The following is a 13,469-nucleotide window of genomic DNA, read 5'->3' as shown; positions in this document are numbered from 1 at the left end:
ACCTATTGTAAGTGTAAACTAGCCAAGAACCTTGATAACAAAATTCAGAAGTTTTAGAACAAGACAGTGGGAAGCAGGAAATAGCTTTTGTGGCATTTTATAGCTGATAATCTTAAGTACACAGAATTTTAATAGAGATGCTTTGTGGTAAAAGAGTATAATGCTTTTCACAGGTAGGATTTAGAAAACACTGACATATTTGGAATGAAAATTATTTTGTTCAAAGATAGTAACTGCATGTAAACTTCTGTATGTAGGGTACCATATACTTCCAAACAAGGAAACTCAGTCTTTAGTTCTTGGGTTTATTTTATTTTATTTATTTATTTATTTAGTGGCACCTGGTCTTAGTTGTGGCATGCGGGATCCACATTGTCACACGTGGCATCTTGGTTGTGGCATGCAGGATCTTTAGGTGCAGCATGTGGGCTCTTAGCAGCGGCCTGCAGGCTTTTAGTTGCAACATGCATGAGGGATCTAGTTCCCTGACCAGGAATCGAACCCAGGCCTCCTGCATTGGGAGCTCAGAGTCTTAACCACTGGACCACCACGGAAGTCCCATAGGTTTATTTTAAAATTAAGTGCTATGTAAGTGTCTTTACTTTTTAAAAATAAAAGAACATCATTTCAGTGTTTACTGCAGGGTGTCCTTAACCTTGATTAGTGATGGATTGTTGATACACGGGCTCACATGGCACTTATTGTACTGGTTACATGTCCCCCTTTCCCCAGTAGAGCAGTGGCCATGTGTTATTTCATGATTGTATCTCCAGAGCTTGATTTACAGAGGACGTCACCAAGTGTTTTTGGAATTGGTGGTTGGTAGAGAGATTCAAGAATTATCTGTGAACCTATTTTTATTGGTTGTCATTGCTCCCTGCTGCCAGTTTCTGTGGATAATCTACACAGAGGCCTCAGTTTCCATACTTGTAAAGTGAGGAAAGTGATAGTACCTACCTCACAGGGTTGTTGTGTCGTGTCAACTAATAAATGTATGTGAAGCTCCTTGGACAGTGTCTGGTGGAAAAGCATTCATTAAATGGTTGTTGTTGGCATTCTAACTATAATAATATTAATTCAAATGCCAGACATTTAATACATTGCCTACGAATTTAACAAACATTATTTCTAACCTTCAGAGTTAGGCAGTATTATCACCATTTTCTAGCACAAGGCTTAGTTCTCAGAGATTTGCTCAAGGCCACACAGCTAGAGAATGACAGAGCCCTGGTTTGAATGAGTTACGTTGGACCCCAAAGCCCTTGATTTTTTACTATTTGAAGCTACTTCTCTGCATTGAAAACCAAACTTTAGAAGTAAAGTTAACACAACACCTAGTATATTTCCACTGTCAGGTGTATATGGCAACAGTGACTGGAGGAAGTGTCTCAAGGTTTGCACAAGCCTGAGGTTTTGTGGGATTAATAGTGAAATCAAGGAGGACTTGCTGTCTGTCTCCTCCTGTAGAGGTGTAAGAGACTTTCTATGCTGGTAGCCCTTAGAGCCGGAGACCTTCCAGGAGGAAGTAGGGGAGTGAGAACAGCCGCAGCGCCACTGCCTTGCCTTCTGGGGTTACCGAACGAGCAGGGGCTCTCGGTGCCACCCCTCCCTGTGTTCCCACACGCTTCTTGTTCTGTTACTGCACTTACTCTGTTCTGCCCTGTGTCGTCGATGGCTCTTTCCATCCTGTTCCCCTTACTGAAAGTTCCTTGAAGACTGGCATTACCCTGCTTATCTTTATATGAACACCGAGAGTACCCAGCAGTGTCTCTAGGGCTCACCACCGTCCTGATGAATTTGTCTAAATTGGCTTGCCTCATTTTCTCTCTTGCAGACAGAGCTTAATGCATAATTGAGTATTGTCAGGGCTGTTTCTAATTCAACAAATAGGAATTATTGGTAAAGGGGATTTTTTTCTATCAGCAGTCAGTATTTCCCATGGCTGTAGTACACACTCCTTACTCAGAAGCCTCCCAGTGGTCCCTCGTTGCTCACCAGTAAAATCCTGAACCCCGTCATTGGTGTTCAGAGCTGTCCATGGCCTGGCCACCTCTCTAGCCCATCACTCTTCTGTCCTTGCCTGGCCTGCACAGCAGCCACGTCAGAAACCCATGTTGCCTAAACATGCCTTGAAGCCCTGTTACCTTTGCCTCAAATGTGTTTCTTCTTTATCTTTTATTAAATATTCAAATTCTACCCAGCCTTCAAAGCCCATTAGAAACAGCATCTCTGTGGCCAGAAGTCAATGCTTTCTCCTCAGACCTTTCAGCTTTCTCTCTCTGTAGCATTTGTCACAATCTCACACATTGATTATCTACAAATGTGCCTCAGCTCTTCTGTGTGAAAGTTCACACCTTAACAGATATTAGCCACTAATCCTCACAGCAGTCCTGTGAGGAACCCACTTATTATCCATCTTTAGGACGAAGTTGGGAACCTGATATTTGGCAGGGTTAAGAAAGTTGCTTGTGAACATGTCGTGTTCAGTGCTGGTTTCTGGACCACTGGTCTGTTTGGCTCTAACCCCCACACTGCCTCCTCACGGCATCCCTGGCGCCCAGCATGTGAGAGGTGTTCTGTAAGGACCAAAGCGAGTTGTTGTTCTTTTGCAAACCCACTGACATTTAGTTCTGTGCTCAGCAGGTGCTTGATGAATATGTTGATGAAACCAAGACCTACTTATCACATTCCATCAAACTGAAGACAATTTGATTATAAGACTAATATAATATTTATTTTTATGTGCCATTAAGAAAGAAAAAGCTCTACTGATTTAAAAAGGGTGTAAAATGATCTTATCACTTAACATCTCATGTGTACTGAAAGAGCTATTCTTAGATTTAGAGCTATTTCGACATAGATGTATACATCACTGTTTTTTTTTTTTTTTAAGATCTTTTATTGAGATATAGTTAACAGACAATAAACAACATATATTTAGAGTGTACAATTTGGTATCCCAATCACCCAATTCATTCCCCCCCTAGCCCTCCCCAGTTTCCCCACTTGGTGTCCATATGTTTGTTCTCTACATCTGTGTCTCTATTTCTGCCTTGCATTTCCTCTTTTATAGTTGTTAGCATTTGCCTTATGTATTGAGGTGCTCCTAGATGGGGTGCATATATATTTGTAATTGTTATCTCCTCTTCTTGGGTTGATCCCTCAATCTTTATGTAATGTCCTTTCTTTTCTCTTGTAACATTTTTTATTTTAAAGTCTATTTTATCTGATATGAGTATTGCTACTCCAGCTTTCTTTTGATTTCCATTTTCATGGAATATCTTTTTCCATCCCCTCACTTTCAGTCTGTATGTGTCCCTAGGTCTGAAGTGGGTCTCTTGTAGACAGCATATATATGGGTCTTGTTTTTGTATCCATTCAGCCAGTCTGTGTCTTTTGGTTGGTGCATTTAATCCATTTACATTCAAGGTAATTATCAATATGTATCTTCCTATTACCATTTTCTTAATTGGTTTGTTGTTGTTTTTGTAGGTCCTTTTCACCTCTTATGTTTCCCGCTTAGAGAAGTTCCTTTAGCATTTGTTGTAGGGCTAGTTTGGTGGTGCTGAATTCTCTTAGCTGTTGCTTGTCTGGAAAGCTTTGGATTTCTCCCTCGAATCTGAATGAGATCCTTGCTGGGTAGAGTATTCTTGGCTGTAGGTTCTTCCCTTTCATCACTTTAAATATATCATGCCACTCCCTTCTGGCTTGCCGAGTTTCTGCTGAGAAATCAGCTGTTAACCTTATGGGAGTTCCCTTGTATGTTATTTGTCGTTTTTCCCTTGTTGCTTTTAATAACTTTTCTCTGTCTTTAATTTTTGTCAATTTGACGACTATATGTCTTGGCATGTTTCTCCTTGGGTTTATCCTGCCTGGGACTCTCTGCGCTTCCTGGACTTGGGTAGCTCTTTCCTTTCCCATGTTAGGGAAGTTTTCAACTATAATCTCTTCCAGTATTTTCTCAGGTCCTTTCTCTCTCTCTTCTCCTTCTGGGACCCCTATAATGCGAATGTTGGTGCGTTTAACATTGTCCCAGAGGTATCCTAGGCTGTCTTCAGTTCTTTTCATTCTTTTTTCCTTATTCTTTTCGGCATCAGTGATGATCACCATTCTGTCTTCCAGGTCACTTATTCGCCCTTCTGCCTCAGTTAATCTGCTATTGGTTCCTTCTAGTGTATTTTTCATTTCCATTATTGTGTTGCATATCTCTTTTTGTTTGCTCTTTAATTCTTCTAGGTCTTTGGTAAACTTTTCAATCTTTGCATCTAGTCTTTTTTCAAAGTCCTGGATCATCTTCACTATCATTATTCTGAATTCTTTTTCTGGAAGGGTGCCTATCTCCTCTTCATTTAGTTGTTTTTCTGGGGTTTTATCCTGTCCCTTCATCTGGTACAAAGTCCTCTGCTTTTTCATTTTCTCTATCTTTCTGTGGCTGTGGTTTTCAGTTCCACAAGACGAAATACTGCTGATACTGCTTGATACTGCTGTCTGCTCTCTTGTGGAGGAAGCTATCTGACATCACTGTTTTGAAAGGAAAATATAAAAAAAATTGGTCATAATTCTGAAAAAAATAAAATGGAATTATAGTTATTCTTCCAATGATAAATATTTACTTTCCTAATATCAATTTATGCTGTGTTTCTGTATTGTTAATTTTTGTTTTGTCATCTTTTTGGACTTATTTTGAATGGTAATGAAATTCAACACAGTATTAACATACTTCCCATAACTCAATTGAAGAGACACCTCTGATGTGACTGCCACCTCACAATGTAGCTGTGATTGTAAGATGCCACTGATTTTAAGATGCATTTGGTTTCAGAGATATTAAAATCGTGGGAAAAGTATGCATCTGATAATTGATGACTTATGTCTATGTGTTTATTCCAAATTTCTTGTTTTAAAGGCTTTAAAAAGTGTAGCTTTCTTTTAATTATCTGGGAATTGATTAATCTTTCTCTTGGCATTGCTAAAACCTCAGGTCTCTTCTCCACTGTCGTGCCTTCTCATTATTTCATTGCTTGTCAGTCCTGTCACTGAAAAGCAGTAGTTCCGGTGAAACAATTAGTAGATGATAGAAACTAAAGATTAAAATGAAGCTTTGGCATATCACACTTTTCGTTTTTCATATTTACATTCTGTTGTCCTTTAGTTGAAAGGATTAGATGTATCTTTTTTGCTTAATGTAAATTTAAAAGGTAAATAACTCCCTATGCTTTGGGTAAGAAAAGGTCCTATTAACTGCATTGCCTTGTGACTAATATATACTTAATACTAAATCATACCTCCCCCCTCTTTTATGCAGATCACGATTGGGCTGCCAAATATGTTTGACAAAGGCCATGGACAATATGACTGTTCGAGTGCCTGATGCCGTGTCCGATGCCAGAGATTCCCTCGATATGGGCATGAGCTCCTCTAAGCGAGAATAAATAGGAATATTTTCACAACATTTTACCTATTTTTATAATTATTATTTCTTAATGTAATTAAACGAGAACATGAATGAATGGATTTATTATTATGATTAGATTTGCTACTTTAATTCACCTTGTGTAACTGATTTTGTAGTTCTGAAAGTATGCCATTTTTATTTTGATTGTTATAAAAACAAATCAAATATTAGAAAGTAAACATGATAAAACCTTATATATTTTACCTGTGTTTGATTAGTGACATTAGCAAAATGTTTTCATGTAAATCTTATGCCTGCTTACCTATAAAATAGGCTAGAAAAAGGTATCACTATCTCTGTTAGATGTGGGTGGAGGCGGAGATGTAAAATGACTTGTCTAGGGCCATGTAGCAAATTAGAAGGTCAGTACTAGAACTGTATCTTATTATTACAAGTCATGTGTTCAGATTGAAACTGGAGAAATTAGGAGTATCTTATTTATAGCAGTAGTTAAATGTGAATGTGTATGGACAACTATTTAATTTCTCAGTAAGCAGATTAATTTCAGAGACAGTTATGACCTTATAAATTAATATTTCAAAGTTTTGATTCAGTGAAAAGTGTAAGTCTGAACACAGGTAATAGAGCACTGTCAGAGATGTTTGCTCTCAGTTCTAACTGAGCTGGAGGAATAAACTAAAAATTAGATGTCTTTATTTTTTTATCCTAATCAGAATGGCCTGTCTTTGTAACCTTTTACAAATAATGCTGATTTATAAATCTCTGCCTGTGACAGATGGACACCTTATAGATTAGGGTTTCTCCGTCCTGAGCTGCAAAAGGAAATGAGTGGGCTGCCGTCTGCTCGGTGAGGACAAAGCCGCATGGTATGCAGTGAATACGGTGGGCACAGTCGGGGGTGGGGGTGGTTTGAGAACCTCACATCACCATCTGTGCATGGCAGACCTTTGTACTTTATCTTTACTGTGAATAAACTGGTAAATGATAATAAAGGGTTATGAAGTATGCTCTTGGAAGTGTTATAAAACATTAGTTTGGACTAATGGTGGGGAAGAGCAGAAAAAATTAGTAAAAAGTGAATTGTACAGTTGAGTTAACTTCAGGTACATCTGTGCACTTTGAGCATTTGCACAAATATTTGTCAAGTACAAGGTTTGATCTGCAGCTTTGTGTTATGTCCATTGGGGATACGGAGATGAACACAGTCAGGAACACCCTCAGCTCACCTTTTATCAGGAAAAGATAAAATATGTGTATGCACAAATCATTTGCTTCAACTAAGCTGACCAATTTGCCAAATAGAATACTTTTAAACTAATTAATATGTAAAAAGTGATTAAGGAAGAACTCAGGGCTTCTGATACTCATTTGACGCTTAATAACCATCGAGTGCCTTCTTTGTGGAGAGTGTTCTACTTCTAAAGTACTTCAAAGCAGTGTTCTCTTAATTAGCTTCCATATTCGCCTGTGTTCTTGCAAGGATTCCCTAAATTCTCCTTTCCAGAGCACTTTAATGAGGACATCCAGCTTAAGTACTCTAAACTTTAGCCTGTCTCAGATCTCAGGAGAGCTTCTTATTGATGAAGTTTAGTTGTATTACTTAAATAAAGCCTACTAAATGTATTAAGTGGAGCATATATTCTATAATTGATTTGTATAAAAGTTCTTTTTTCAGTTTGAAAAAAATGTGTTTGATGTGTGTGCATTCTAGGTAATGGTGTTAAGTTTATTGCTGCAACTTTATTGTCTCAGTTTCTCTGGGTCAGGAATTGAGAGTGCAGAGCAGGGGTGGCTCCTCTCTGCTTCAGCATGCCTGCCGCCTGAGCTAGAAGACTTAAAGGCCAGGTGCTGGCATCCTCTGAAGCCTTGTGATTCCCTCATGTGGCTAGCAAGTTGATGGTCGTGTCCGCTGGGCGTTTTGCAGGGGCTGTTGACTGAAACACGCACGTATAGCCCCTCCATGTGGCCTGGGCTTCCTCCCAAGGTGGTGGCTGGCTTCTGAGATCCAGTGCCCTAACAGAGAGCGTGTGAGTATTGCTAGGTGGAGGCTGAAAGTCACACAGCGTCACTTCTGCCCGTTTTTTTCATTAGAAGTGAGATACCAAGTCTGACCCATCATTTGAATTGAGGGGGATATTAAAGAATTTGCAAACATGTTTTAAAGCCATCACAGTAACCATTATTTTCAGATTAATTTTCAGACACATCATTGCCTTTGAAAATTGGCTTTTTAACTAACAGTGTTCTAAACTTTTTAAGAGGGGTTAGATTTTTCTCTTGCATTGTGTTTCAAAGGATTCTTATGTCTTCTTTATTATGATGGTTCATTTGTTTTATTCTCTGACTCCTTGCAGTTTTCTTCTTAACAGTTAATTTAAATCAAAGGGAAGAGTGGTGGGCTTCCTTTCAATGCTGTGTAATTTTAGTTTACATTTCTCTGTCATTTTGCTGTCAAGAAAGGCATCTTTCTTTGGTATAGTACTCTATATAATTGTTGGTTACATGCTAATACTTAGTGTCGTATTTGGTTTTTGCAGATGAAAACCAGCCTGTAATTATATAAGTAATTCAGAACTGCTGAATTTGTTTTTTTTAAAAGTGAAGCATTCTAAGAATTCCCAAAACCTTTTGCTTAACTTTCACTGTGAAAATACTAATTTTTGTCTTAAAGGACAGCTTTCCTCTTTTTTAAGTTTCGTATGGTGGGTGATCCATGTGGTTTTATACTGGTCATTCTGCATTAGAACAATGGCATTTCACCTGCAAAAATGTTTTCTAAGGGATATTTAGATTCAGGATATGTTTTCCCATCTTTTCTTTTTCTTCCTTTTAACAACTCTTTTAATTGCTTTTCCTTTTTTTAACTACTTGAAATTTTGTGGTAAATCATATTTTGGGATCAGAATTTCTTAGATGGCTTTCTTATTCATACGGTAACGTCACTCTAAATAAAAAAAATAAGTAATTGTATGTACATTTCTAAAAATAGCCTATGAAACTTTATTCTAAGTGTAAACCATTCAGAGATGTTCAGACATTACATATAAACTTTGTTTCCTGTTGGAGAAATATTTAAGAAAAGAAGCATGATCTTGGTTAAGCAACAGCAGGATTCCTTTACTATGTCAGTACATCACATGATATCATCATTTTTATCAGATTTTCTTCTGTTTAAAAGTTTCTAGAAACTGAAAAATAAGAAAACCAACCGGCAGGAGGAAGGCATGATCACTTGCAGACAGAAATAAATGTGGCTATAACAACAGGAATAGGACGTTAAAAGATAATTTAAATCTACTGGAAGCAGCTTAAGAGGGAAGCTGGTGGGAAAGATCTCTCCAGTGAGAGGCATTGCTTCTATAAAAACTGTTAGTAGTACATCACCTAATCAATGTCCTATTCCTCTTTCCTTTTGACTCCCATTTGCTTATCTTATTATCTGGATATACTATTTGTCCTTTAATTTTTAGACTTGATTTGGTAATAATTTTATAAAATTAAGCAGAGCCATTGTGCCTTTTTGGCTTCCTTTGTCTGCTAGTCATTTCTGAAGCCATTAACCCTCAGTGTGATTTATCCCAGTGGGTCTTTACTGCTCCCTCGTCTTCCCCAGTCCTCTGCCTCAGATTGTCCTTTTTAGCGTTTGTACATGTGGCACTTATTACATTTTTCTCCTGATAGGTTAAGCTTTTTAAGAGTAAGGACTGGGTTGTGTTCAACTTTGTAACTGCAGTTTCTGTTGTGGTGTTTAGCCCACAGTAGGTGAATTAATCAGAACCTGGTCTTATAAGGAAAATGCTTCTAGCATTTTGCTCTTTGGTAGTCACCTTTTACTGATGAGATTACATGAGCTCAATATAGGCCTTATACTGTGCCTGCATCCTAACTCCAACTTAACAGGAGTCAGGATACATAGGAGTGTTTTCTTGAGAGGTCAGATAATCTCCACTGTATTTAAAAGGATTGTGTTCAACTTGTCATCTTTGTAACTTTTTTTTCTATTGAAGTATATAGTTCATGTACAATGTTGTATAAGTTATAGGTGTACAATGTAGTGATTCATAATTTCTAAAGCTTATAGTCCACTTATGGTTATAATCAAATATTGGCTATGTTCCCGGTGTTGTACAATATAGCCTTGTAGTTTATACATAATAGTTTGTACCATTTCATCCCCTACTCTTATGTTGCCCCTCCCCCCTTTCCTCTCCCCACTGGTAACACTGGTTTGCTCTCTGTATCTGTTTCTTTTTTGTTATATTCACTAGTTTGTTATATTTTTTAGATTCCACATGTAAGTGATATCATGCAGTGTTCGTCTGTCTGACTTCAGTTAGCATAATACCCCCGAGTCCATCCATGTTGTTGTAAATGGAAAAATTTGATTTAAATCACTGCAATATATTTTGTGTGTCTCCTAAAGCAAGGGAAATAAAAGCAAAAATAAACAAATGGGACCTAATTAAATTTAAAAGCTTTTGCACAGCAAAGGAAATCATTGACAAAATGAGAAGACAACCTACTGAATGGGAGAAAATATTTGCAAATGATATGACTGATAAAGGGTTAATATCCAAAACATAAACATCCTCTACACATCAGCATCAGAGTAACACTGACATATACACACTACCAAATGTGAAATAGATGGCTAGTGGGAAGCTGCTGCATAGCACAGGGAGATCAGCTTGGTGCTTTGTGACGAACTAGAGGGGTGGGATAGGGAGGGTGAGAGAGGCTCAAAAGGGAGAGGATATGGGAATATATGTATAAATATAGCTGATTCACTGTGTTGTACAGCAAGAGCTGGTGCAACAATATAAAGCAATTATATTCCAATAAAGATGTATAGAAAAATGGATAGAAGACATGGATAGACATTTTTCCAAAGAGGACATGCAGATGGGCAACAGGCACGTGAGAAGATGCTCAACATCGCTGATCGTCAGGGAAATGCAAATCAAAACCACGATGAGATCACCTCACACCTGTCAGAATGGCTATCATCAGGATCACAAATACATGTGTACAAGGATGTGGAAAAAAGGGAACCCTTTGCATTGTTGGCAGGAATGTAAATTGGTGCAGCCACTGTGGGAAATAGTATGGAGGTTTCTCAAAAAGTAAAAGTAGAACTATCGTATCCAGCAATCCCACTCCAGGTTATATATCCAGAAAAGTTGAAAATTCAAAAAGGTGTGTGTACCCGTGTTCGTAGCAGCATTATTTACAATAGTCAAGGTATGAAAGCAACCTATGTGCCTATCAACAGATGAATGGATAAAGAAGATGTGGTGTATAAATACAACGGAATACTGCTCAGCCACAAAAAGAATGAAATTTTGTCTTTTTTTTTTTTTTTTTTTTTAAACATCTTGGCTGAAACTATTGAGCTGAATGCAGGTTCCTTTGCTGGTCTTAGACCTTATTGGTCATTGGTTCCTGAAGTCTGAGTGCTGAGGTCCTATAGGTGGTACATGGCTCCATCCCCTTGAGTCGTGTGACACTGTTATGACCACGCCTGTAAATCAGTGCTGCTTCATCTTGGAAGTGTGCAATCCTGTATTTCTGACAGGTCCTCAGTGAATTCTCATCAGCATTAGGTTTCCTGTTGGTCCTGATGGGGCATTCTTCAGGGCCATGGAAAATCGATAGGGAGTCCCAGAATCTTTCCAAACCAAGCAAGCCAAAGACAGGTATTGAAAACACTCAGTAGCTTTGTTGTAAAGTTCTTAATAGAGCCTTATTTTGTTTCGTAACAGAAGTCCAAAGTCCAAACGAGCCTTAGCAAAGTAAGCTCCCTTATGTAGTGCTGGAAAAGCACTGCAAATTTATCATTTGAAAACCTGGGTATGTTTAAAAAATTATCTAAAACTTGGAAATAAAGCAAAATGATTACTGCAGGTCTCTTCAAAGTTGTAGTCAGAGGATTGTCTAACTGGGCCACCTAAGGGTCACGGTGATGTTCTAGAGCAGGGGAGTTGGCAAAGTATCCTGTGGGTAGCATCAAGCCCATCACCTGGTTTATGTAAATAATGTCATGGCAACATAGCCATGCGCATTTATCATTTATTGCCTATGGCTGCAGTGATGCCACAACAACGCAGTTGAGGTAGATGTGACAGGGACCAAATGGCCTATAACACCTAAAGTGTTTGTTCTCTGGCCCTATACAGAAAAAATTCTCTGACTCCTGCTCCAGAGGAGGTAACTTTGACTTGGTACTTACTACTGGCTCGGACCCAGTCCCTCTAAAGATAGATGTTAAATAACTTAGAGAAGATTAGTAAGTTGCTAAGGATATGTTTGGTAAAAAAAGGTAAATCCAAGAATTACAGTTTTCTTGCCTTGTAAGGCATTATCCAGTTTTGTATCTATCTCTGCAGTCTTACTACAGCATTCTTTTTTGTTTTGTGCGTGTGTATGTGTTTGTGTATCAGTTTCTCATGTCTTTCTTTGAAAGAACTTTGTCATTCTGCTGATCCCCATGCTAAATGAGTTAAATTTTTGACGTGATCACTGTATATTTGTATGAGTTCTTAATAAAAGATTGCACAGTGACTGCTTGAGGCCTGGCTATGCCTCCCCCATGAACGGTCACTTAACCCTGCTGTGTCTCTGGTTACATATTTGTTAAGTAGGGATGATGATATCCATACTTCAGCCAAACTACTCTCTCATCTGTACAGTAATATCCACTGGACAAAGTTTAGTAATTATTTAATTTCAAAAATGTTGTGTGTAAACACTTTTGCTAACTGCAAAGCACTGTGTGATTGTTGGTTGTTGCTTCTTGACAAACTTTTACCCTTAGGCATTAAAACATTGGTAGTATTCCTATTACATATGAATTGGAAAATGAGACTTGATTCTTTGACTTTTATATTCAGAATAGTTATTTTTAAAAAGCAAATGTGTAAAGGGATTACTCTTAAACCTAACGACCCATCTGACGAATGCACCAAATATGGAAGTGTTTTATTATATTTTATGTTAGAGACATATCCCACTGATAACCACGTGTATTAAATTCTCAAATAATAGTTATGAGCTGAAAATTTCTGGGCTATAATAACTACAAAAGGAAGCAAATAAGAATACAGTGTGTATGTGGGCTGGAAAAAACGCTGCCTTTTTATTGACAGAAAAAGCAAGGAGCAACTTCCAACAAAAGTGAAAGAAGGGAAGGACCTGTTGTTGAAAATGGAAGTATAAGTTGTTTAGTTTTTCTTTCAAACTGCACAGCCCCTCATCCTACTAAAATACAGATTGCTGTATGGAAACTTTTCTGAAAAGCATAACAGCACTACGGTGATCAGCTTACTCCCCAACCCACTAAATTGGGATATACACGAGAGTCTTAACATACTTTTTAAACCACACACACACATATTTTTTTATGCACTTCTTGACAGCCCAATCTAATTTTTAAAAGTATGATCATTGGGTAGATCTTGCATGGTAGGTAAGCCATTCTTCAAGCATAAGTTAAAACACTTTGGGGAAAAGTTCGTAAATCTCTTGCGGGGAGTAGCGTGCTCTGCTGCTTAGTTTTGAGCTGGTCCTGGCAATTAGGTGAACTTGCCAGTCAGATTCTCATGTGTACAATAGTTTCAGGTGATGAGATATACCTCGGATCATATTTGAAGACCATGGCTCTTTTTAAAAAAAATTGAGCCTCTTTTATTCACTGTTACATTCCAAATGCCTTATGGGGAGTATCTGATGCACAGTAGGTGGTCAGTCAATATTGGTTGAATTTGTTGAATGAAGCTCCTATGAGAAGACCTACTTCCTTTGCCCACTACTGTGCCCTGAAAGGTTTCTGGGATAAAACAGGAGGGGCTTGAGAGGGGAGAATCTCGGGTTAGAGTTTTTTATTAAATAAGTGTGATTATGTTAAATGAGTTCGCTAAACCAAACAAAGAAAAGGAAAAAGGTTACATACCATCAACAGCTTCTGAGGTTAAAGTCTTGGGTTATAGCTCTTATCAGGATGATGAGGAAACAGACTCTCAAGTGTTATTTTAATCTTTATTACTTTTGCCAGACA

At 38.0% G+C, this 13,469-nt stretch overlaps 1 protein-coding gene across 1 annotated transcript in view; it reads left to right on the top strand.

Moving 5' to 3' along the window:
* The window catches only part of FDX1 (ferredoxin 1), a 33,951-nt gene extending 21,985 nt beyond the window's left edge, over positions 1–11,966 (top strand). The window contains exon 4 of the mRNA XM_057695743.1: positions 5,306–11,966. Within this exon, the coding sequence (XP_057551726.1) occupies positions 5,306–5,432 (127 nt within the window). The 3' untranslated portion in view covers positions 5,433–11,966. The remainder of the gene's footprint in view (positions 1–5,305) is intronic.
* The last annotated feature ends 1,503 nt before the right edge of the window (positions 11,967–13,469 follow it).

Source organism: Hippopotamus amphibius, chromosome 9, assembly GCF_030028045.1.
Source record: "Hippopotamus amphibius kiboko isolate mHipAmp2 chromosome 9, mHipAmp2.hap2, whole genome shotgun sequence".
Taxonomy (NCBI): Eukaryota; Metazoa; Chordata; class Mammalia; order Artiodactyla; family Hippopotamidae; genus Hippopotamus; species Hippopotamus amphibius.
Note: the sequence above shows the minus strand (reverse complement) of the source record. Positions and strands in the feature narration are given on the sequence as shown.